At 42.5% G+C, this 17,873-nt stretch overlaps 1 protein-coding gene across 2 annotated transcripts in view; it reads left to right on the top strand.

Annotated features, from left to right (window-relative positions):
- cep72 (centrosomal protein 72) overlaps window positions 1–17,873 on the top strand; it is a 170,568-nt gene that overhangs the window by 54,612 nt on the left and 98,083 nt on the right. For both annotated transcript variants that reach the window (XM_041184602.1, XM_041184603.1), the window contains one exon: window positions 17,254–17,432. In XM_041184602.1, coding sequence (XP_041040536.1) covers window positions 17,254–17,432 — 179 coding nt within the window. The remainder of the gene's footprint in view (window positions 1–17,253; window positions 17,433–17,873) is intronic.

Here is a 17,873-nt window from a genome sequence, read left to right as displayed (position 1 = left end):
GACTGAAAGACAAGATTTCACACTTCTAACAGTTTTACTGTTACAGTCTAGCCAAAATCAACATAGACTAAATATTACTTAACAAACAATTGATACATCAACCTCAAGGAAAGGTACTTCCTCCTTAAAGAATATTTTGTTTGTGTTAGTTATGACATCTTTTTACTTTATGCCACGCTCACAGCGGATATGTAGACTAAAAGATTAAGTTCCAAGTTCTTCCCGGCTTTTCAGCAGGTTCCCTTCTTCTTGCCTCACCAGGGCGAGTCTTCCAATATTCTTTGAAAATCGTTCCGTTCAGTTTTCTGAGTATCCCAGAACCAATTTCCAGTAGCAAAGCCTGCTCCAGTGGTTCCATGTTCCTTAAATCTCCGTAAAGCCCACCTCTTTGAATAGGGAACCAGTTCTCACCAGCATCCTGCTTGGTAGCTAACACAGAAAATAGCCTTTTCCTTTGCTGTTTTAAGCAGCAGCTGTTTTGCCTCTTTCACTCTGTATCCAGAAAAAGCAGCTGCCCTTCTTTTATGCAAGGTGTGAAAACTGTCTCTTAATTTTCACTCGGTTTGGGTTACTGACCACATGGGCCTGTCTCTGGGCAGAATTAGCATGATCACCTTCCTGCTATTCAGGACACTCTATTTCACCTTAAAGGATAACTGCTTCAAAGTCTCGCATTCACAACACCTTATTCCTGCTAAGCTTCTGACCACCCAGCTTCCCGTTCTAGCTCATAGATCTGCACCAATCTATCTCCAGAGCTTCATATTTGAATCTGGTTTTTGCATCCACCATAGTACCAAAATAGCTCTTACCAAAGTCACAAATGCTGTCCTATGTGACTGTCACAAAGGTAAACCATCCTTCTTCATCCTTCTCGACTTTTCTGCAGCTTTCTGAAGGCAATGGGACGCCCCTTAGTGCAGATCATGTTTTATTGGTCCTGCAGCAAACAAGAAATGGCTCCACAGGTTCTGGCTGCCCTCTGGTATCTTGTGAAGTGACCGCTCGCCACATGCAAGTGTTGGAGATAATAGGACACAAGGGGCATCAGAGTGTACCACACTCTGTCCTTATCTGATATCCATATTTGCTCAATTTTTAGCAAGGGGTTACTGGTTTAGAAATCAGGGGTGAGACACCTGGCTCCTTATCCTTTTCTAGGGCAGTGGTGCTGAGGGAAGTTGTATTGTCCCTTCTGTCACCCAGATTGACATCAACTGACCCATTATGGACCAGTGATCCAAGAGAGAACCTTGCTTTACTGATACTGACCTCTACACAATACGGTGCCTTTTTTCTGAGTAAGCCGTAAAGTGAGATTTTTTTTTTTTCCCTGCTTCATTTTGAGGTCAAAATGAGAGCCAGGTGGGAGATATCAGTCTGAGAGCTTAATTTTGCACTATTGGCACCTGCTGTCAGCACCAACCTGTCAAGTGCAGCATTAGGGCGGTTTAAAGTTCCCTTTATTCTGTCCTAACGTCAGCATTTCAGCTACATCAATGCGCATTTTGCATTTCCCGCAGCAACCACCCCTGTGGCTTGCCTGAGTGAGTTTGCTAACCTACGCACAGTGAACCTGCATTTGCAAAACTGGTTTAAAAATGCTTGGACTTGTTTCATACAGGTCCCTTATAGCCAGCAGAGAAGGGTGACTTTTAAGTCTGTTACGCTGGCTGGTTTGGAAACCAGGGCCAAGGGTTGAAAGGATGTTCTGCTAATGAATTGATCCAGTTGATTGATAGGTTGAATGTTTTAAGTCTGGATATTTAATGTAAATATTTGTTCCATTTGGGCTACGATTTATGCAGCAGAAGCAACCAAGATCCATGTGCAGTTTCAAATGTTAGAGCTGTTGTGGCAGATGAGAACAGAGTTCAGGAATAATGGAGAAGAAGGCACGGTGAGAGGGCAAGAGGTGAGAAGGTAGAAGGTCAGATGAAGAGGCAGCCAGGAGCAGGAGATCAAGCTCAGTAAGAGACAGAGAGCTCTTTATGAAATAGGTGACTGATGGGGAAAAGTGAAAGTGATATGGAAAGAGGGGCAAGTGGGAGGTAGGTTGGTGAAGGGAGTGTTCAGCAGGATGCTCAAGGATGCAGCATTTCTAAACTTCACAAATGCTGACATTCACACCACAATGCGAAGATTTGGCTGTAAAATGCTTTGGACATCTGGTGATCAAGAATAAATGCGGGTCTTTTTAGATTCTAAACAAAACTCCGAGCATCAAGCTATAGATTCTCAGACAATGTATATAAAGGAACTGATTATCCTACTCTGCTCAAACCCTGACTTAAGACTGCTGGAGAGTTAAAGCATTTTGTTAACTCCAAGCTTTTTGGATATATAGCTGTAAATTTGGATTGAGTAACATTTATCGGGATAATATTCAAATGTGCTGAAGAAAATTATATTTATCCTATTAATAGATCTGCTTGCATAAGCAGAGCAATATATGAGGAATGAGAGCTATTAATAGTTGCTGATATTAAAGCTTGTATAGTAATTTCCCCAGGGCTTATTAATTAACTTATATAGCTCTTTTCTGCCAACTTCCTGAGCTTCGGTTTACAATACAATATAACACAAAATTGCCCAATGGGTAAATGATTATATGGTGCTTGTGAAGTAAATTATCATTTTTTGAACTTTACTCTTTAGAGTTTGGCATTCTATAGCTCTATTGATCGTTTTTAAGAATAACTACATTTCTAACTGGCTCCAAATTAATAAAGTTGATTGCTTCGCACGCACAAAATCTCTGCCAAGCTCATGAGGCCATGTCCATTTTGCAAAGTTTACGTTTAAACAGACTGGTAAGGCAGGCACATATTCAATAAAATTTAACACAGAGAAGCGTGAAATATACATTTTAGTAGGGAGAACGAAGAGCTGAAGTTGAACTAAATATTTAAAGGCAGTGCCGAAACAGCGAGACCTTTGATGTATGTACACAAATCTTTGAAGGTGACAGAACAAGGTGAGAAGGCTGTTAAAAAAGCAAATGGGATTTTTGGCTTTATAAGCAGAGCTAAGAATATAAAAGCACAGAATTAATGCTAAACCTTTATAAAACCCTGGTCAGACCACAACTGAAGTATTGCATTCAGTTCTGGGCACCATACTTTAGGAAAGGTGTAAAGGCCTTGCAAGAAGGTGCATAAGAGATTGACTAGAATGGTATCAGGGATGAGGGACTTCAGTTAGGTTGCGTTTATTTGTGCCACAGCACGAGGTGAGCACTTCACATATACAGGTGCAGTATCAGTGTCAGGCTGTTTAAAATGAGAGATACTTTTAAGTGCGCTCTGCTTTCTGTCGCTGAATCATTCACTTTTTTGCAAGCTGTTGTCTCACAACTGTACCTTTTACAACAATGTCAGAAATTCGGAGAGCAACTATTTTAACAGTCAGGTTCGGGTAATGACAAAAATAGATATTTTTTTCCCCAGCAACCAATTAGTTCGAGTGAGAGCCAGCCTTGGAAACTAAAACTATATGTTCTTAACTGTGGAGTTTCACCATTGGTAAAAAATCAATTTTAAAAAAAAAAGTTTTTGAAGAAAATATTTAAGATAAAAAACCATCACTCAACATGGGGGTTGAAACCATGACCCTGAGATTAAGAGCCCCATTAACTACCAACTGAGCTAACTGGGCTGTGTAGGAAATACTTGTACAAAGCTTTTCTAACTTGTTCACTTGTTTAACTTGTTCCGAGAACCTGTATATGCGTTGGTGACTGCAGTGCAGGCAGAGTTCACGATTGCTATTGTTCCTGATGCCTTTCCAGTTGGCGGCAGGAGTTACAGTGCTTCAGTTATCTGGAGGGACTGGAGAAGTTGGGGTTCTTTGCCTTAGAGCAGAAAAGGTTAATAGGACATAAAAGCAAAATGCTGCTGATGCTGGAAATCTGAAATAAAAACAGAAAATGCTAGAAAAACTCAGCAGGCCTGACAGTATCTGTGGAGAGAGAAACAGAGTTAATGTTTCAAGTCTGTATGACCCTTCTTCAGAGCTCTGAAGGTTAATAGGAGATTTGATAGAGGTGTTCAAAATGTTAAATGGTTTTGACAGTGTAACTAAGGAGCAGTTGTTTCCAGTGGCAGAAGACACAGATTTAAGATTGTTGGCAAGAGAACTGGAGGCAATATGAATAAATTTTGATTTACACATCGAGTTGTTACAAACTCAAATGTCTGAAAGGGTGGTGATTCAATAATGACATTTTAAAAAAGAATTGGATACGTATTTTGAGGGGAAAATTACAGGAGTATGGGGAAGAAGCAGGGAATTGGGATTAATGGGATAACTGTCAAAGAGCTGGCTCAGATATGATGGGCTGAGTGGCCTCTTTGTAATGTGTTATTGTTTGATTTTATGAAAGCAAGACTAGGGGATGTTCCCTTGACAATGATACCGAGTAACAATGAGAATTGAATCCTGTCCCAGAACAGATACATGGTACATAAATTATATTTATCATACTAGAGTATAAAAGAGCCAAATAGTTTTTGAGAAAAGTGGAGCAGTAGTGAAACTTCATGTTAATTTAGGGCGGAATCATCCAATCCTAATGGCAGCGGGCGTCATGGTGGGCGTGAGTTGTCAATATAGAGAGTAGGCCAAAAATCAGCTTACACTGTCGGGAAACCAGTTTACAATCGTTCACTCCACCCGTTAATGGCAGGCTGCATTTCCCATGTTAGGAACCTAATTTCAATAATTCAGCATCTCATTTTAAGCCCTGCATCCTGTAATCATTCCCCATGTCAAATTTACTGCCCACATTGGTTTGACTTCAGCATGGCATGTTTCACGACTGCCTTTAAAAGGCGTGCAACTGGTGAGCTGAACGTGCCGATTGTGGAGATTGGGGGGGGCGGCGGGGTTGGGGGGAAGAAGGGTAAAAGAAGCGACCAAGCACTTGGAAAAGCTTGTCAAAAGTAAGCATTCTTCCACAGCTGAGATTATTCAGCGGCAGCTCCATTGACATGCTTGGAGTCAGGCCTCTGAAGTTTTTCTGCCCACTCAAGCAATGCAAAAGCATCCATGTGCCACTAAATGGCCCAGAACTTTTCACCCTGGGGCACATTAATGTGTGCGGCATTCAATTTTTACGCCAGTGGCTCCTTCCGGGGCTCCGCAGGTGACCTGTGTGGCATCTCACAAGCCTCCATGTACAAGTGTATCCAGGAGGTCACGGATGCCATCTTTGCAAAGACACAGCTTTGTGCATTTCGCCCAAAGTCAGCAAAGTCAGGAAGCAAGAGTGCTGAGATTGTGCTGACCTCTGATTTTCCACAGATGCAGTGTGCCATCAAATGCACTCCTGTGTCGCTTAGATCTGTGTGACGACAAGCAGTCAACTACAAGGACTGCCACTCGCTGAATGTTCAGCTGGTCCGTGACCACCACAAACTCATCCTACAGGTCTGCGCACAATTCCCAGGGAGTGCCCATGACTGCTACATCCTTAGCTGGTCTCAGATCCCTGACAGCTTCCAGGGTCCACAGGGGCTGCAGGGTTGGCTCCTCGGGAACAAGTGTTCCACAGAGGATGTGTCTGCTGATTCCCATGCGGAGACCTCAGACTGCAGCAGAGCAACAGTATAACGAGGCTCAAGCCACGACCTGGACTTTGGTGGAACAACTGATAGGCATCTTGAAAATTAGGTTCCAGTGCCTCAGCTGGTCCAGTGGAGCACTCAAATACAGTCCTCAGAAGATGTCGCGCATCATTGTAGCTTGCTGCATGCTACACAACCTGGCATTACAACGGGGGGAAAAGGACCTGGCTGAGGAGGAGATGGAAGAGCTGCACGTCTCCTCCAATGAGGAGGACGTTGAAGGGGATGATGGTGATGAGATCGTCGATGGTGAGGATGCCAGCGGTAAGGCCATCGCACTGGCCAGATGAGGCGGCTCTGACGGCCTCCTGAGCGCGTTTCCAAGATTCATGGAGGATGATGACGTGATGCAGTGAGGACAGTCCTAATGTCCTCACCTGCATCCATGAATGTTTGACTCCTGTGTGGCTGATGGCAGTGCACATACCCTCATTGCTCAGGCTCATGTCATGGAGACACAGCAAAGGCCCTGATAGTCACTAGATTTAAGGAGGATGATGGCAGCATGCAGTGAGGACACTCCATAGATCTTCACATTGCCTCTGAATATCTGACTCCTGTCTGGCTGAGGGCAGCTCGCTCTGTGATCAGGGTCATATCGTGGAGATGCAACTGTGAAACTTTAAATGCATCTGGTCCTTTGTCAGCCTTCAGTACCTGACCCCTTTGGGAGCACACTGTCACTGGTCACAGATGCTGATGAAATGGGGGCCAGCCCCACCTCAAAGGTGCTGAGAGCACACAGAGAGAATGACGGAACTCTGTGACGCCTGCTCACGATATTCTGGCAGCAATGACAAGCACCATCGAGGTGAAGGCATCACTAATGTGTCCAGTGAGTTTGAAGCTGGACCATCACTTTGGTCTGAAGGTTACACACTGCACAGGGAAGAGGCCCTGAACTGAGACACCTGCCTTTATCTTGTACAGGAACCAAGGTTTCACATCTGAGTGACATGAACGTTGCTCATTATAACAAGGGGCCATTGGCAAGGATACGTTCTTGGGAGTTTAATGACAAAAATGAACATTATGCACAAGTGACGAACAACCATGCCCATGCTGTGCAACTACCTAACCTTCCTAACCCTGCTGCTCCCCAAACAATCTCAGCGGAGGTGGAGACAGGCTGATGACTACGACATCCTGTTTGTGATGACTTCGGAAATCTTCTAGAGGGCCGACATCTTTAGGGCCCCGGCCTGCTTTGGGTGTCCAGCTGAGGCCAGCTGCAACTTCCTCGGTCCATGGAGCTGGAGCCACAGGGCTCAGAAAAAGGGGATTTGGATCGGCCAGGCATTTCCAGAGTCACCTGGGTAGGTGGCCCCAGGATGTCGAGCTGCTGGTCCTCCTCCCTTTGGGTGTTTGATGGCCCCTGGCTGACTTCATGAGGAGAAGGGGAATCTGGAGTGAGATCGAGCTGCCCTGCACTATTCTTGAGTTGACACTGTTTGAGGTCAACTATGGCATCAGCGATGGAGTTCAGCCAATGCAGCAGTGCATGACAGATGGCCTACATCAAAATCTCCGTGGCAGCTGCTATTCTGCCAGTGATGACCTCAGTGCGTTAGCATGCTGGTGCTATCACCTCAGACTGAAAGCGAATGGACTCCTCCATGATCCTATGCAATCTGAGGAGTGCACTAGACACCCCTTCCTGATGTTCCCATGATTTGTCTTTGCAGCTGCAACAACTGTATGAAGACCGAATCCAGAGGCTCATCATCTGACTTGGACTCGGCAGATTCCTTGCCTCCAGCAGTCCTCCGAGGGCCGGCAACCAAGGATGTCCTTGCTTCCGCCTGCTGTGGAACAGATTGTGATCTCGAGGCTATTCCACATGTAAGTCCCACAGAGGTGTGTGACGCTGTGCTAATGGAGGGGGTGGGTAAGCGCTGTGATGTATCTTCAACAGTGCTGTCCTCGGGGTCTTCATCTGAGGTGTTCTCGACTCTGGGTTCAGGGTCAGCGCTGCCTGAGGGCAACATGTCAGATGTACCTAGGTCAGAAAGCCAAAGCTATTAGTGCTTGGCAGCCACGTTGAATACAGAGCAGTAGATTCCAGTGTATTGTTGAGAGAGGGATGATGTGGTGCAGGTCCTCACATGGGTGTTCGCCACTGACCTCACCGTCGCTGCAGGAATGGTCCATTATCCTCTCCGGTCAACTCCAATGCCCGACTTTCGAACGGAGTGAGGACCTTGATGACCAGCACTCCATCCCCGGTCGGGGACCTCTCCCATTGACTGTGCATGATCTTGCCTTGCATAAAGACAGATGGAGAGAGTGTGAGCAAGGTGCATGCCAGGCCAAATTACAAGGATGCCAGGTGTTCTTGTGTGCTGAGCAGAGCCATGGATGGGATGAAGAGGCTATCTCCAGAGGAGATGAGGCCAGATGGAGATGTGAGGGTGTATGTGAGAGAGTGAGTGGTGATGTCCCTTGAGCTGGCAGTGAGTGAGATGCTAGTGAGTGTGTGATGGGCTTGTGAGTGGGTGAGTTGAGATTGATGAGGTGGTCGACTTACCCTGGCGGCACAGATAATATCATTTATCCGTTTTCTGCATTGGATGGCCAACCCCTTGTGTGCAGCATTGGCAGTGATCACCTCTGCCACTGCCTCCGAAGCCAGAGTGGTGAGACTGATGGGCCTCTTGTGGCCAGAGCGCAGCTAGGGGGCATCGCGACAGGCCTCCATGGCATCCAGAAGACGTCCCAGGGATGCGTCGCTGAATCAGGGGGCTGCACTCTTCTTGGCTTTCGGGGCCATGTCTTCACTGGAGCAGTACTGGGCTGCAAATATTGAGAACTATGCGCATGGATACATTTTCAATATGGTACCCAGGGTGAGGAAACAGTGAGGTATTGGCATGGCGAGCCAATCAGAGGCCAGTTGCCAGTGATCTGACGTGTTTCCTGTGACTGCATAATTTATGAGACAGGAAGGGGATGATAATGGCGTGAAAACCCGCCATTGCAGCAGATGGGTAAAACATCTTCTTTCATGCTTGCAAACACATTTAGTGCAAATTTTGGATGATTCCGCCCTTAGTTTTGATATTTCTCAAGTTGTAGGTCTTCGCTATGTTTTTGAACACTATTTTTAGATACATAAACCAGAATTAACACTTTTTTCAAATTTTTAGTTCTGAAGTACATTACTGAATATTACAACAAAACATGAATCCCAAACATAAAAGATTTGAAGTCCATTATTGCCTTGAATGATTCTAACTCAGATGGCTTAATGGATGTCGTCTTAATTGTAAGCTTCTCTATACCTTAATGAACCTGTGGTGGCTTTTAAATCTGTAGGAAAAGTGACATCTCAGAGATGATGACAAAAGTTGGCATAATTGGAATGCCGTGTTGTTGATTGGGATGGTTGTGGGAGGTGAATTTGGTGGAGGTGATGAGGTAACAATACTGACCTTTGTAAAATAAATGAATATGCAATACAATTATTTCATTGTTGCAGGTGACTTGGATGTAAGAATAGGGAGCCAAATATCCAGTTTGGTGCCAATGCCAAGTTATGTGCTACTTTAAATAGGGTAAAGGAACATTGATACATTAAATAGGTGAATCATCAAAACTGAATAAGATTGAGTTCAATTTTGGGGAAGTGTGAGAACATCCACTTTTGATCTAAGAAACAGGGATTATTTTCTAACTGGCAAGAAGGGAGGGCTTGAAGTCCACATACAGAAATCTCTAAATCTAGTGGACACGTACAAAAATAATTTTAAAAGCTCATGGAATGTTGGCCTTTACTTCAAGGGAACTGGAATACAAAGGGTGGTCATGTTACAGTTTTTCAAGCTTTGGTTGGACCCTGTTCAGTATACTGCATTCTGTCTGGATACTGAACCTGAGGAAGAATATATTGGCCTTGGAATGGCTGCTGCGCAGATTCACTAGAATGATAGCAGTGCTAAAAGGGTTAAATTATGAGACCAGATTGCATAATTTAGGCTTATAGCCTCTGTGCATAGAAGGTCAAGGGATGATCTAACTGAGGTGTTTAAGTTGATTTAAAGGAATTGACAGGGTAAATAGAGAAAAACAGTCTCTTCAAGGCCAATATATTCCTTTGGCGGGGCAAGGCCAGAACAAGGCAGCATAATCTTAAAGTTAGAGGTAGGCTATTCAAAGGTGATGTCAGGAAGCACACAAAGGCTAGCGGAAATCTTGAACTTTCTTTCTTTAAGAAGCAGTTAAGGCTTGGTCAGTTGAAAATTTTAAGACTGAAATTGCTAGATCATTGTTAGGCAAGGGTATTAAGGAGCCAAGGTGAGTAGATGGAGTTAAATTACAGATATAGATTATGATCTAATTGAACGATGGAATAGACTTGAGAGGCTGAATGGCCTACCCTTGTTCCTATGTTGCTGCATTTAATTATTTTGAGTTGGAGTGGTGGTGTTCGTTAGACCTACCCATCCTGGATTTCATCAGTGTTGAGATTCAGCACCACAGTTTACTCTTTTTTTTATCCAAGGAGTTAACTTTATGCATCAAATTGAAATAAGGAGCAGAATTTGAGTTGATTAAATCAGCAACTCTTGATGGTTATCTCCCTTGGATATTAGGGAAATCAGAAAGCGGGTAGCAGAGTTTCAGGTCACTTGTTCAATCCTCAAAACCTCAAATTGTGCTCTTGCAGTGGGGAGTATCTGATGTAACATCTCTGTTTGAAAAACAAGAGGATAATCTGGTTGATAGGCCAATTAATTTAGCCCCATTAGTGGACAAATTCCTAAAATCCATAATTTCAATTGAAATTGAGTAAAGAAAGGACTACAGGTAGTGTGAATGTATTTTCAGAAAATTACTTACTGGGTTCTCTCATGAGGCTTATTACAGTGACCCAGGCCTGTGCTGAAGGAAAATGTTGACAGGTTAGGATAAAATAGTGTTGGTTCGATTGTAGAAAAAAAAGTGGTGTACCCAGAGGTCAGTGCTGTGCTCACTGCTATTCTCAGTATGTTTAGATAATTTATATTTGGAGATAGGGAGCACAATCTTGAAATTTGCTAATAGCACAAAAGTATGAGGTTTGACAAACAGGAAGGAGAACAGTGAAAGATTTTAGGAAAGATACAGGCAGAGATAGATGCAATCTAGTGTGGATAGTTGTAAAGTACTACATTTTGATAAGCATAAAAGAGAAATGTGAGTATATTCTGAATGAAAAGAAATAGAAAGTTATGGATGAAAAGAGAGGTTTAGTTACATAAAGCCCAAAAAGTGCGAGTGCAGGCAGATAAAATATATAATTTTTGCAAAAACCCCATTGTTTTAGGTTTTATAAATGGGGGGGATATGGAATACAGAAAGGAAGGGATAATAAATTTGTACAAAACACTGGTTATATACTACAGTACTGAGTGCAGGTTGGCTGCTGAAGTAAAAAGTCAGTACAGATAGGATAAGATGAATGACTTCCTGGACTATAAACTGGTTCCAAGAAAGGGAAGAACTACTTGGAAGAAGAGCTATAAAGTCATCCACGTCAATAGGTGAAATTGCCACTTGGCAACTACTTTCACTGAAAGAGCTGCAACGTAAAGCTCAGCTTGTGGGGAATCATGCCCTGCCCATTTCATAGCAAAGGTTTTTAAACATTCTTAAAGATGGCCTTGAGCAAACCTGCCTCAGGGATTGAGATTACAATGAGTAAATGACAGTGAATTGGATAAATATGCGCAATGGTGAATCAGAAGAAGCATTACGATCCCTCCCCATTGTATCAATATTTAAGCTTAAATCTCTGCACTGATATATCTGGGGCACTTTGTTTTCTCCCTTTCTGTATGAAGTGAATGAATTTCCTATTGTTACGACACTTAAGGATCCATTGCTGACAATACTTATTTGAAATGAATGTTTCAGGCTCCATAATAGTTATGATCAAGTGAAGCAGAAGGATTAAATCCATGATTTTGATTGTTTTATTTGTGGACTTACACTGTCTTCCCTTCTTCTGTAACTGCTGTGTAAATACATGTAGCTGAAGGTACTTTGTGCACTACAAGATCCCATGGATGACTGTGAGGTAGAGAGTCATCTTGCGTCTCATCTAACAGCTCAGTGGCTCTCTGTACAGCCTCATAGGACTGTATCTGGCAGGTTGTTGCTGTCGGCAGAAATGGGGATTCAAAGTTATTCAATTGTTTTAGAACTTCTAAAAACATTTGAGAGCTATTGATGTTTTTAAAAATGCTCAAAGGACTTTAAAGGAATTTAAAACCTGTTCCTGCTGACAAAGGGGAATTGGGTTCTTGTGTCAAGGTTTCCCATACTGTATTGAATATTGACATCTGCTACCTATTGTACCCAACATTTAGCCATCCAGGACTATTGAGCTGCCACCTCCCATGGTCACTGTAGCTCCCTCTCCCATCATCCAGGGCCTTGTGTCCCCTTTTCTCTGTTCCTACTGTAAGACGTAATTTTACTTTAATAACACTTACTTTTGCTCAAATGGTCCTAGTGGGGATTTGTAGGCAAAAGCTCAGTCATTTGAGAGGCATGTGAATGTTGTGATGAGAGGATTGTAGGTTTCTAAGGAAGGATGAACTGGATATGCCAAATTGCAACCCTTATTGTATGTAACTTTCTGATCTTTGTACGATCTTATGCTGACATGTGTTGTCCTGATTGCTGCGCTGATAATTGGAGGTTGTGAGGACACTGGAGAGCATGTACACACATGAGCTTAACTTCTGGGACTCGGATTTAAATGGTTACAGAATTCTATTGTTGACAGTTTTAACATCAAAAAATAAGATTATGTTGTTGGAACACCAAAACCAGTTTAGTCACAAGTTTCATAACCAATGTTAGCCACCGATCCATCCCACTGGCTGACTATGAGTGAACCTGTTGAGGCTGCCTTTTAATGTTGTACATTTAAACTCAATGCAGGGCTCAAAGCAGTGACTTGTAGGAGCAGGGAGAATGTTAGAGTTTGATTCCTGTTTGTATACGGATATCTCAAGCTCTTCAATGGCGCCTATGCCAGCTCTACTGCCAGATTATGTAGAGGACTTTCGAATTGGTAAAGGCTGACAAATCACAGGTTAAATTAACTTTCCTGCCTGGAGAGATGCTAAGGTACTTCCCTTTCTGCCCATTCTCTTCAATCATTGGTCACAAATCACTTTGTGAAGTGTGCCAAATCAATTTGTGTGTGTTTTGCCTTCAGTACAAGTTCAATCTTTTTGATTTCGGTTAAGTGGAAATCTGCAAATGGGAAGTATGTAAATAGACTAGAGCTTGGATCAGTATGGGCAGCTTTGAATAGACAATAATGGTATGAAAGTATGAACCCAGAAAAAGGCTGGTTTTAAGGTTTGTGGCAATATTGAACATGTTATCAAGTTTCTTTTATATATTTCCTGAAGAAGCTTATTATCTTCCCTGAGTCTGCTGCTGTCCAGAGTAGAAGAAAGCTTTATGGCACAGCAGGAGGCCACCTGGTCTATTGTGCCTTTGTCAAGCAAGAAAGAGCCATCTAGTCTACCCCACCTTCCATCTCTTGGTTTCTAGCCCTGTAGGTTCCAGAATCTCAAGTGCTTAAATGTGATGAGGCTTTATGCCTCAACTGCCCTTTTCAGGGGTGAGTTCCAGACCCCCACAATCCTTTGGGTGAAAAATATTCTCAGCTCCCCTCTTTTTTAATTAATTTATTATCAATTACTTTAAATCTATGTCCCTATAAACTGTCTAAATTTCAGGGAACACAAAGCCCTGTTCTTAATAGCAGATTCTGCTGGTCCTCATTGGGGATATTGTATGTATTAATACTTGGTTACACTCCTGTGTCCTTAGGGGCTGTGACTAATGCTAAGTTCTTAAGAAGATGTCTCTATCTGCATTTATGTTGTCATATTTGAATTTGTTTTATGCAGTGATATGACTGAGAATTTTTTTTCTGCTCCTTTCCTGAAACTAATTAATAAGGGGTGTGGTTTTTCAGGCACTCGTGGTCCTGTAGCATTTTTCTTAAAGTGTCATTTTGCAAGTTCACTTGTTTAATTTTAGACGGTGATTGCTATCAGGCTGCTGAGCCATCTAGCATCCACATTTGATCCCAATTATCACTTCACATAATGCCCCCACATGTGCACTCTGCAGCAAGTGTCATGGTAGTGAGTAGAGACCCAAGCTGGTACTCTTCTTTGCCAGTCCAGGAATGTAGATAGGATGTGGACGTCACCGTCAAGGCCAGCGTTTATTGCCTTAATTGCCCTTAAACTGAGCAACTCGCCATTTCAGAGGGCAGTTAAGAGCCAGCTACATTGCTATGGTTTGTAATCACATGTAAGCCAGACCAAGTAAGGATGGCAGATTTCCTTTCCCTAAAGGGACAATGGTGAACCAGCTGGTTTTTACAACAATCGATTGGTGGTTTCATGGTCACCATTAGTGAGACTAGTTTTCAGTTCCAGATTTTATTAATTGAATTTACATTCCACCAGCTCCCATGATGGGATTTGAACTTGTGTTCCCAGAGCATCATCCTAGACCTCTGGAACACGAATCCAGTGACAGTACCGCTACGCCACCATCACCCTTTAAACAACATCAGTAATGATATTCTTGCTGAAAACAATTCAACACAGGCAAGGGATTGAAACTGGGACCCTGCTAGTCTGTATGATTCAGCACCATGCTAAAATGAGCTGACTATCTGAAGTATTAGTATTGTGTTTCATTTCATATTCTTCTATGAGACTTGCCATGCCAAATTGTGGCATCAACAAGGGATCAACAAATTAAAGCATGTAAATACCAAGTTATCCTTGCTATTACTGTATTATAAATGCCTAGTTCATGGTTCATAATATTTTAGGGGTAATTTTTAGTTCTGTTAAGATAAATGTTTAACTGTAGAAAATGGGCTAAATGCAACTAAAGCCAGGCTAAAGCCCAGAGCAGCTTGAAGACTATTACACTTAAAAGGTTGGGGCCATATTAAGAGGTTCACAGCTAGAAAGGTTAGATCATAAAACAGCAGATGGGCTTTTTTAGCAGGAGAATTGGAGGGGAGGTATCCACACTGCTTCCAAAGAAATGCAACTCAGAGAGTTGTTTTGTTTTGGAAGTTTGAGTTACGATTTGTTTAAAAGCATTCATTGAGCCCCGGAAGTTTACATAGTTATGGAGATGGATGCAGCATCTTTAAGAAGGTTCTTGGGTTTCTATTTATCTTTGTGTGCCGGGGGAGAGTGAGTGTTTGATAACAGGGGAAAAGGCCATACCGAAAAGGTGCTGCTGTTAGGCTCCAGACAGCAAAAGTGTTGCTGTTAGCTGGACCTGTGTAGTTGGGGCTCAGGAGAAGTCCCAGGAGCCGTTTGATAGGTCCGTATAGTTAGGGCTCAGGAGAAGTCCTGGGGAGCTGAGAAGGTGGCAGAAGGTCACTGGCAGGATGCTGGAAAGGATTAGGGTCTAGAAGAAGCCCTGGGAGCCATTTATAACTTGATGTAGCTGAGGAGATTGGAGGTTGGCGAAAACCAGGACAGTGCCAGCCCAGTGAAGCTAGCTGGCTGTTAAAGAGCTGAAATTACGGCAGTAAGTAGAAGCTGGAGTGCAGGCTCAAATCCAGGGGGACAGAATCTCGGGAGATGAGGTTGAAACCCTGCAAGGTGTGCAGTCATTGAGACTGTTCAAGTTGGAGCAGCTTTGAGGGAATTCAGACACTTGATTTTCAAAAGTAAAAGTTTGGAGCCCCTCGTGAAGCTGCCAGAGTTTTAACGAGATTGGTTGGCTCACAGTATTTACTAACATCTGGGTGGATTGCTGAGAAATGCATGGGATGTGTCTTGGCTGCATTTGCTATTTATTGTGCTGTGTAGTGTGTTCAACCACAGTTTGCTGTCAATTCACATGTATCTTATATTAACCCTGAATGTTGGAGCATAAGATAGATGTTGTAAATTGTTTTATCTTTCTGACCTGGTATAATAAAGTTACTTTGTTCAAAACCTGTGGCATCTTGTGGCTTTATTCTCTAGGAAAGTGTCTTGAATCTCAAACCTGGTTTGAAGTAGACAAAACATTATTGGTCCCTAACTGGATCATACCAACTGGCAAACGATCATAACAACTGTTAATTAGTGCTAATCATGTGACAGCCCACTTATTGAATTTTTTTCCCCTTTTTTCTATTTTTTCTAATTATTGTTTCCATATTAATTTCCCCCTTTCAATCTTGTTATAGTAATATATTGCCTTATGACCTTTGTTACCTCCAGACTTGACCAATCCAACACACTCCTGGCTGGGCTCTCACTTTTTACCCTCATAAACTTGAGTTTGTTCAAAACTCTACTGCCCGTGTATTACCTTGTACAAAACCCTGTTCATCCATCCTCCCTGTGCTCACTGACCTACATCATTCCTGGTTAAGCAACACTTTGGTTTTAAAAATCTCATTCTTGTATTCAACCTGCTCCGTGGGCTCACCCCTCCCTACCTTTTGTAATCTTGTCTAGTCCTGCAATCCTCTGAAATATCTGTGCTCCACTAATAATGACCTCTTAAGCATCGCAGTCCAAGCTCCTGGTCATCTATCCTATTATCTCCTTATGTGGCCCAGTGTCAAACTTCGTTTGATAACATTCCTAGAAAGCACATTGGGAATTTTTACCGTGTTGGAGGTGCTATATATACAAGTTGCTGTTCTGATATGATTAATAAAATTTGTCAATATTGTTTCTGCTGTTTTTTTTCCCAATGCCTTTGCTCTTCCTTACTCCCTCATTGTTTGGTTTGGTACAGTGTGAAGCTAAACTTAAAAAATTGGACATCAAAGGCACTTCAGAAATTTACCTACAGCAGATTCTCGCTAACATTATCAGAACGTGAATAAGACAATCTATTCTCTCAAAATTGGATTAGGACAGGATTGAATCACCATGAACTGTTCTAGCTCATTGATAAAGAATGGCCAGTTTGACAGCATACTCAAGCTGCTAGTACCAATGGAATCAGATCCACTGTAGGCAGCATCTGGCTACATTGTTTGAGTTGTTCTTCATTCCTCCTTTCCCTTTTTGGTTCTTCTTCTCCTTGCAGCTATTAATGCTTGCAGTGGGCATTGAGGAGTATATTCCTGAAGTGTCTTTTTTTTTGATCCTAGGCTGAGAATGTTGCCAAGTAATTTTGGTCGTTGGAGGTGACCAAACCAATCCTGTATTTCTGTTGATAACCATACGTTGTCACATTCCTGGAGAGGTCACTGGATAATAGTTAGGAGCAACAACCCAGGCTGATTGTTTTCACCCTGCTCCCCAACCCAAGGCACTGAGATTATTTATGTGTCACAATAGCAAATCAGCCATCTCAATGTGTATGAAGGTCAAATTCGGGACCTTCTGATCGACAAGGCCTAATGTCACACCAGACATTTCTTTGCCCACGTAATTTGAAAAGCCCTAAGCACTTTACACCCGAACTCCATCACATTTTTTTTCAGTGGAGGGGAGTTACTAAAGAGACTGGGAACAGGAAGCTGTGAATGCCATTGAGTTTCTATTGAATTAGCTATATTAAAATACTATATAAATTATACTTTTTGCTAGCTACCTTCTGTATTATTCATTTCTTTTTACTGCAGGCCTAGACATCCAAGGGTCGAATTTATAAACTCATTGACAAAGAAATGCTCAGAACTCGATGAGGATGATGAAGCTGTTTTGAATCTCATCGCAAAGTGTGGCTGGGATTTGAACAAACCTGCCGGAATCACAGGTTTAGCCAAAAGTACTCCCGCGGCCAAGCTGCATAACTTGCAGGGTAAGGATATTATGAAATGTATTTTCATTGTCATATAAAAAATAGACTTCAGCATTTTGTTAAAGATATAGCTTGATACCTTCGTTCGTTCTGTAACACCACAGAAGGGATAAAGACTAATTTAGCTCATTGAAGTTATGTCCTGATATATTTTGTGGTGATTAGTCAGTCATTTGTTGCTGGGCAATTGCTTGACAAGAGCTAAGCAATATGAAAAAGGTAGATTCCTTCAGCATTGGGAATTTCCTGTTGCTGCAAATGTTCTGTAATTAAGAAGCACTATAGTTATCTAAGAAGTGAGGTAAGTGCATGTGGGGAAAAGGATTGGAATGATATGTTGATACAATGAGATGAAGGAAGGTGGGAGGAAACTGCTGTGAGGTATAAACACTGGCAGAGATCTGTTGGGTCAATTGGCCTGTTTCTGTGCTGTAAAAGTCA

The sequence above is a fragment of the Carcharodon carcharias genome, chromosome 3 (assembly GCF_017639515.1).
Source record: "Carcharodon carcharias isolate sCarCar2 chromosome 3, sCarCar2.pri, whole genome shotgun sequence".
NCBI classification, from domain to species: domain Eukaryota; kingdom Metazoa; phylum Chordata; class Chondrichthyes; order Lamniformes; family Lamnidae; genus Carcharodon; species Carcharodon carcharias.
This window is presented reverse-complemented; position numbering and strand designations above follow the sequence as displayed.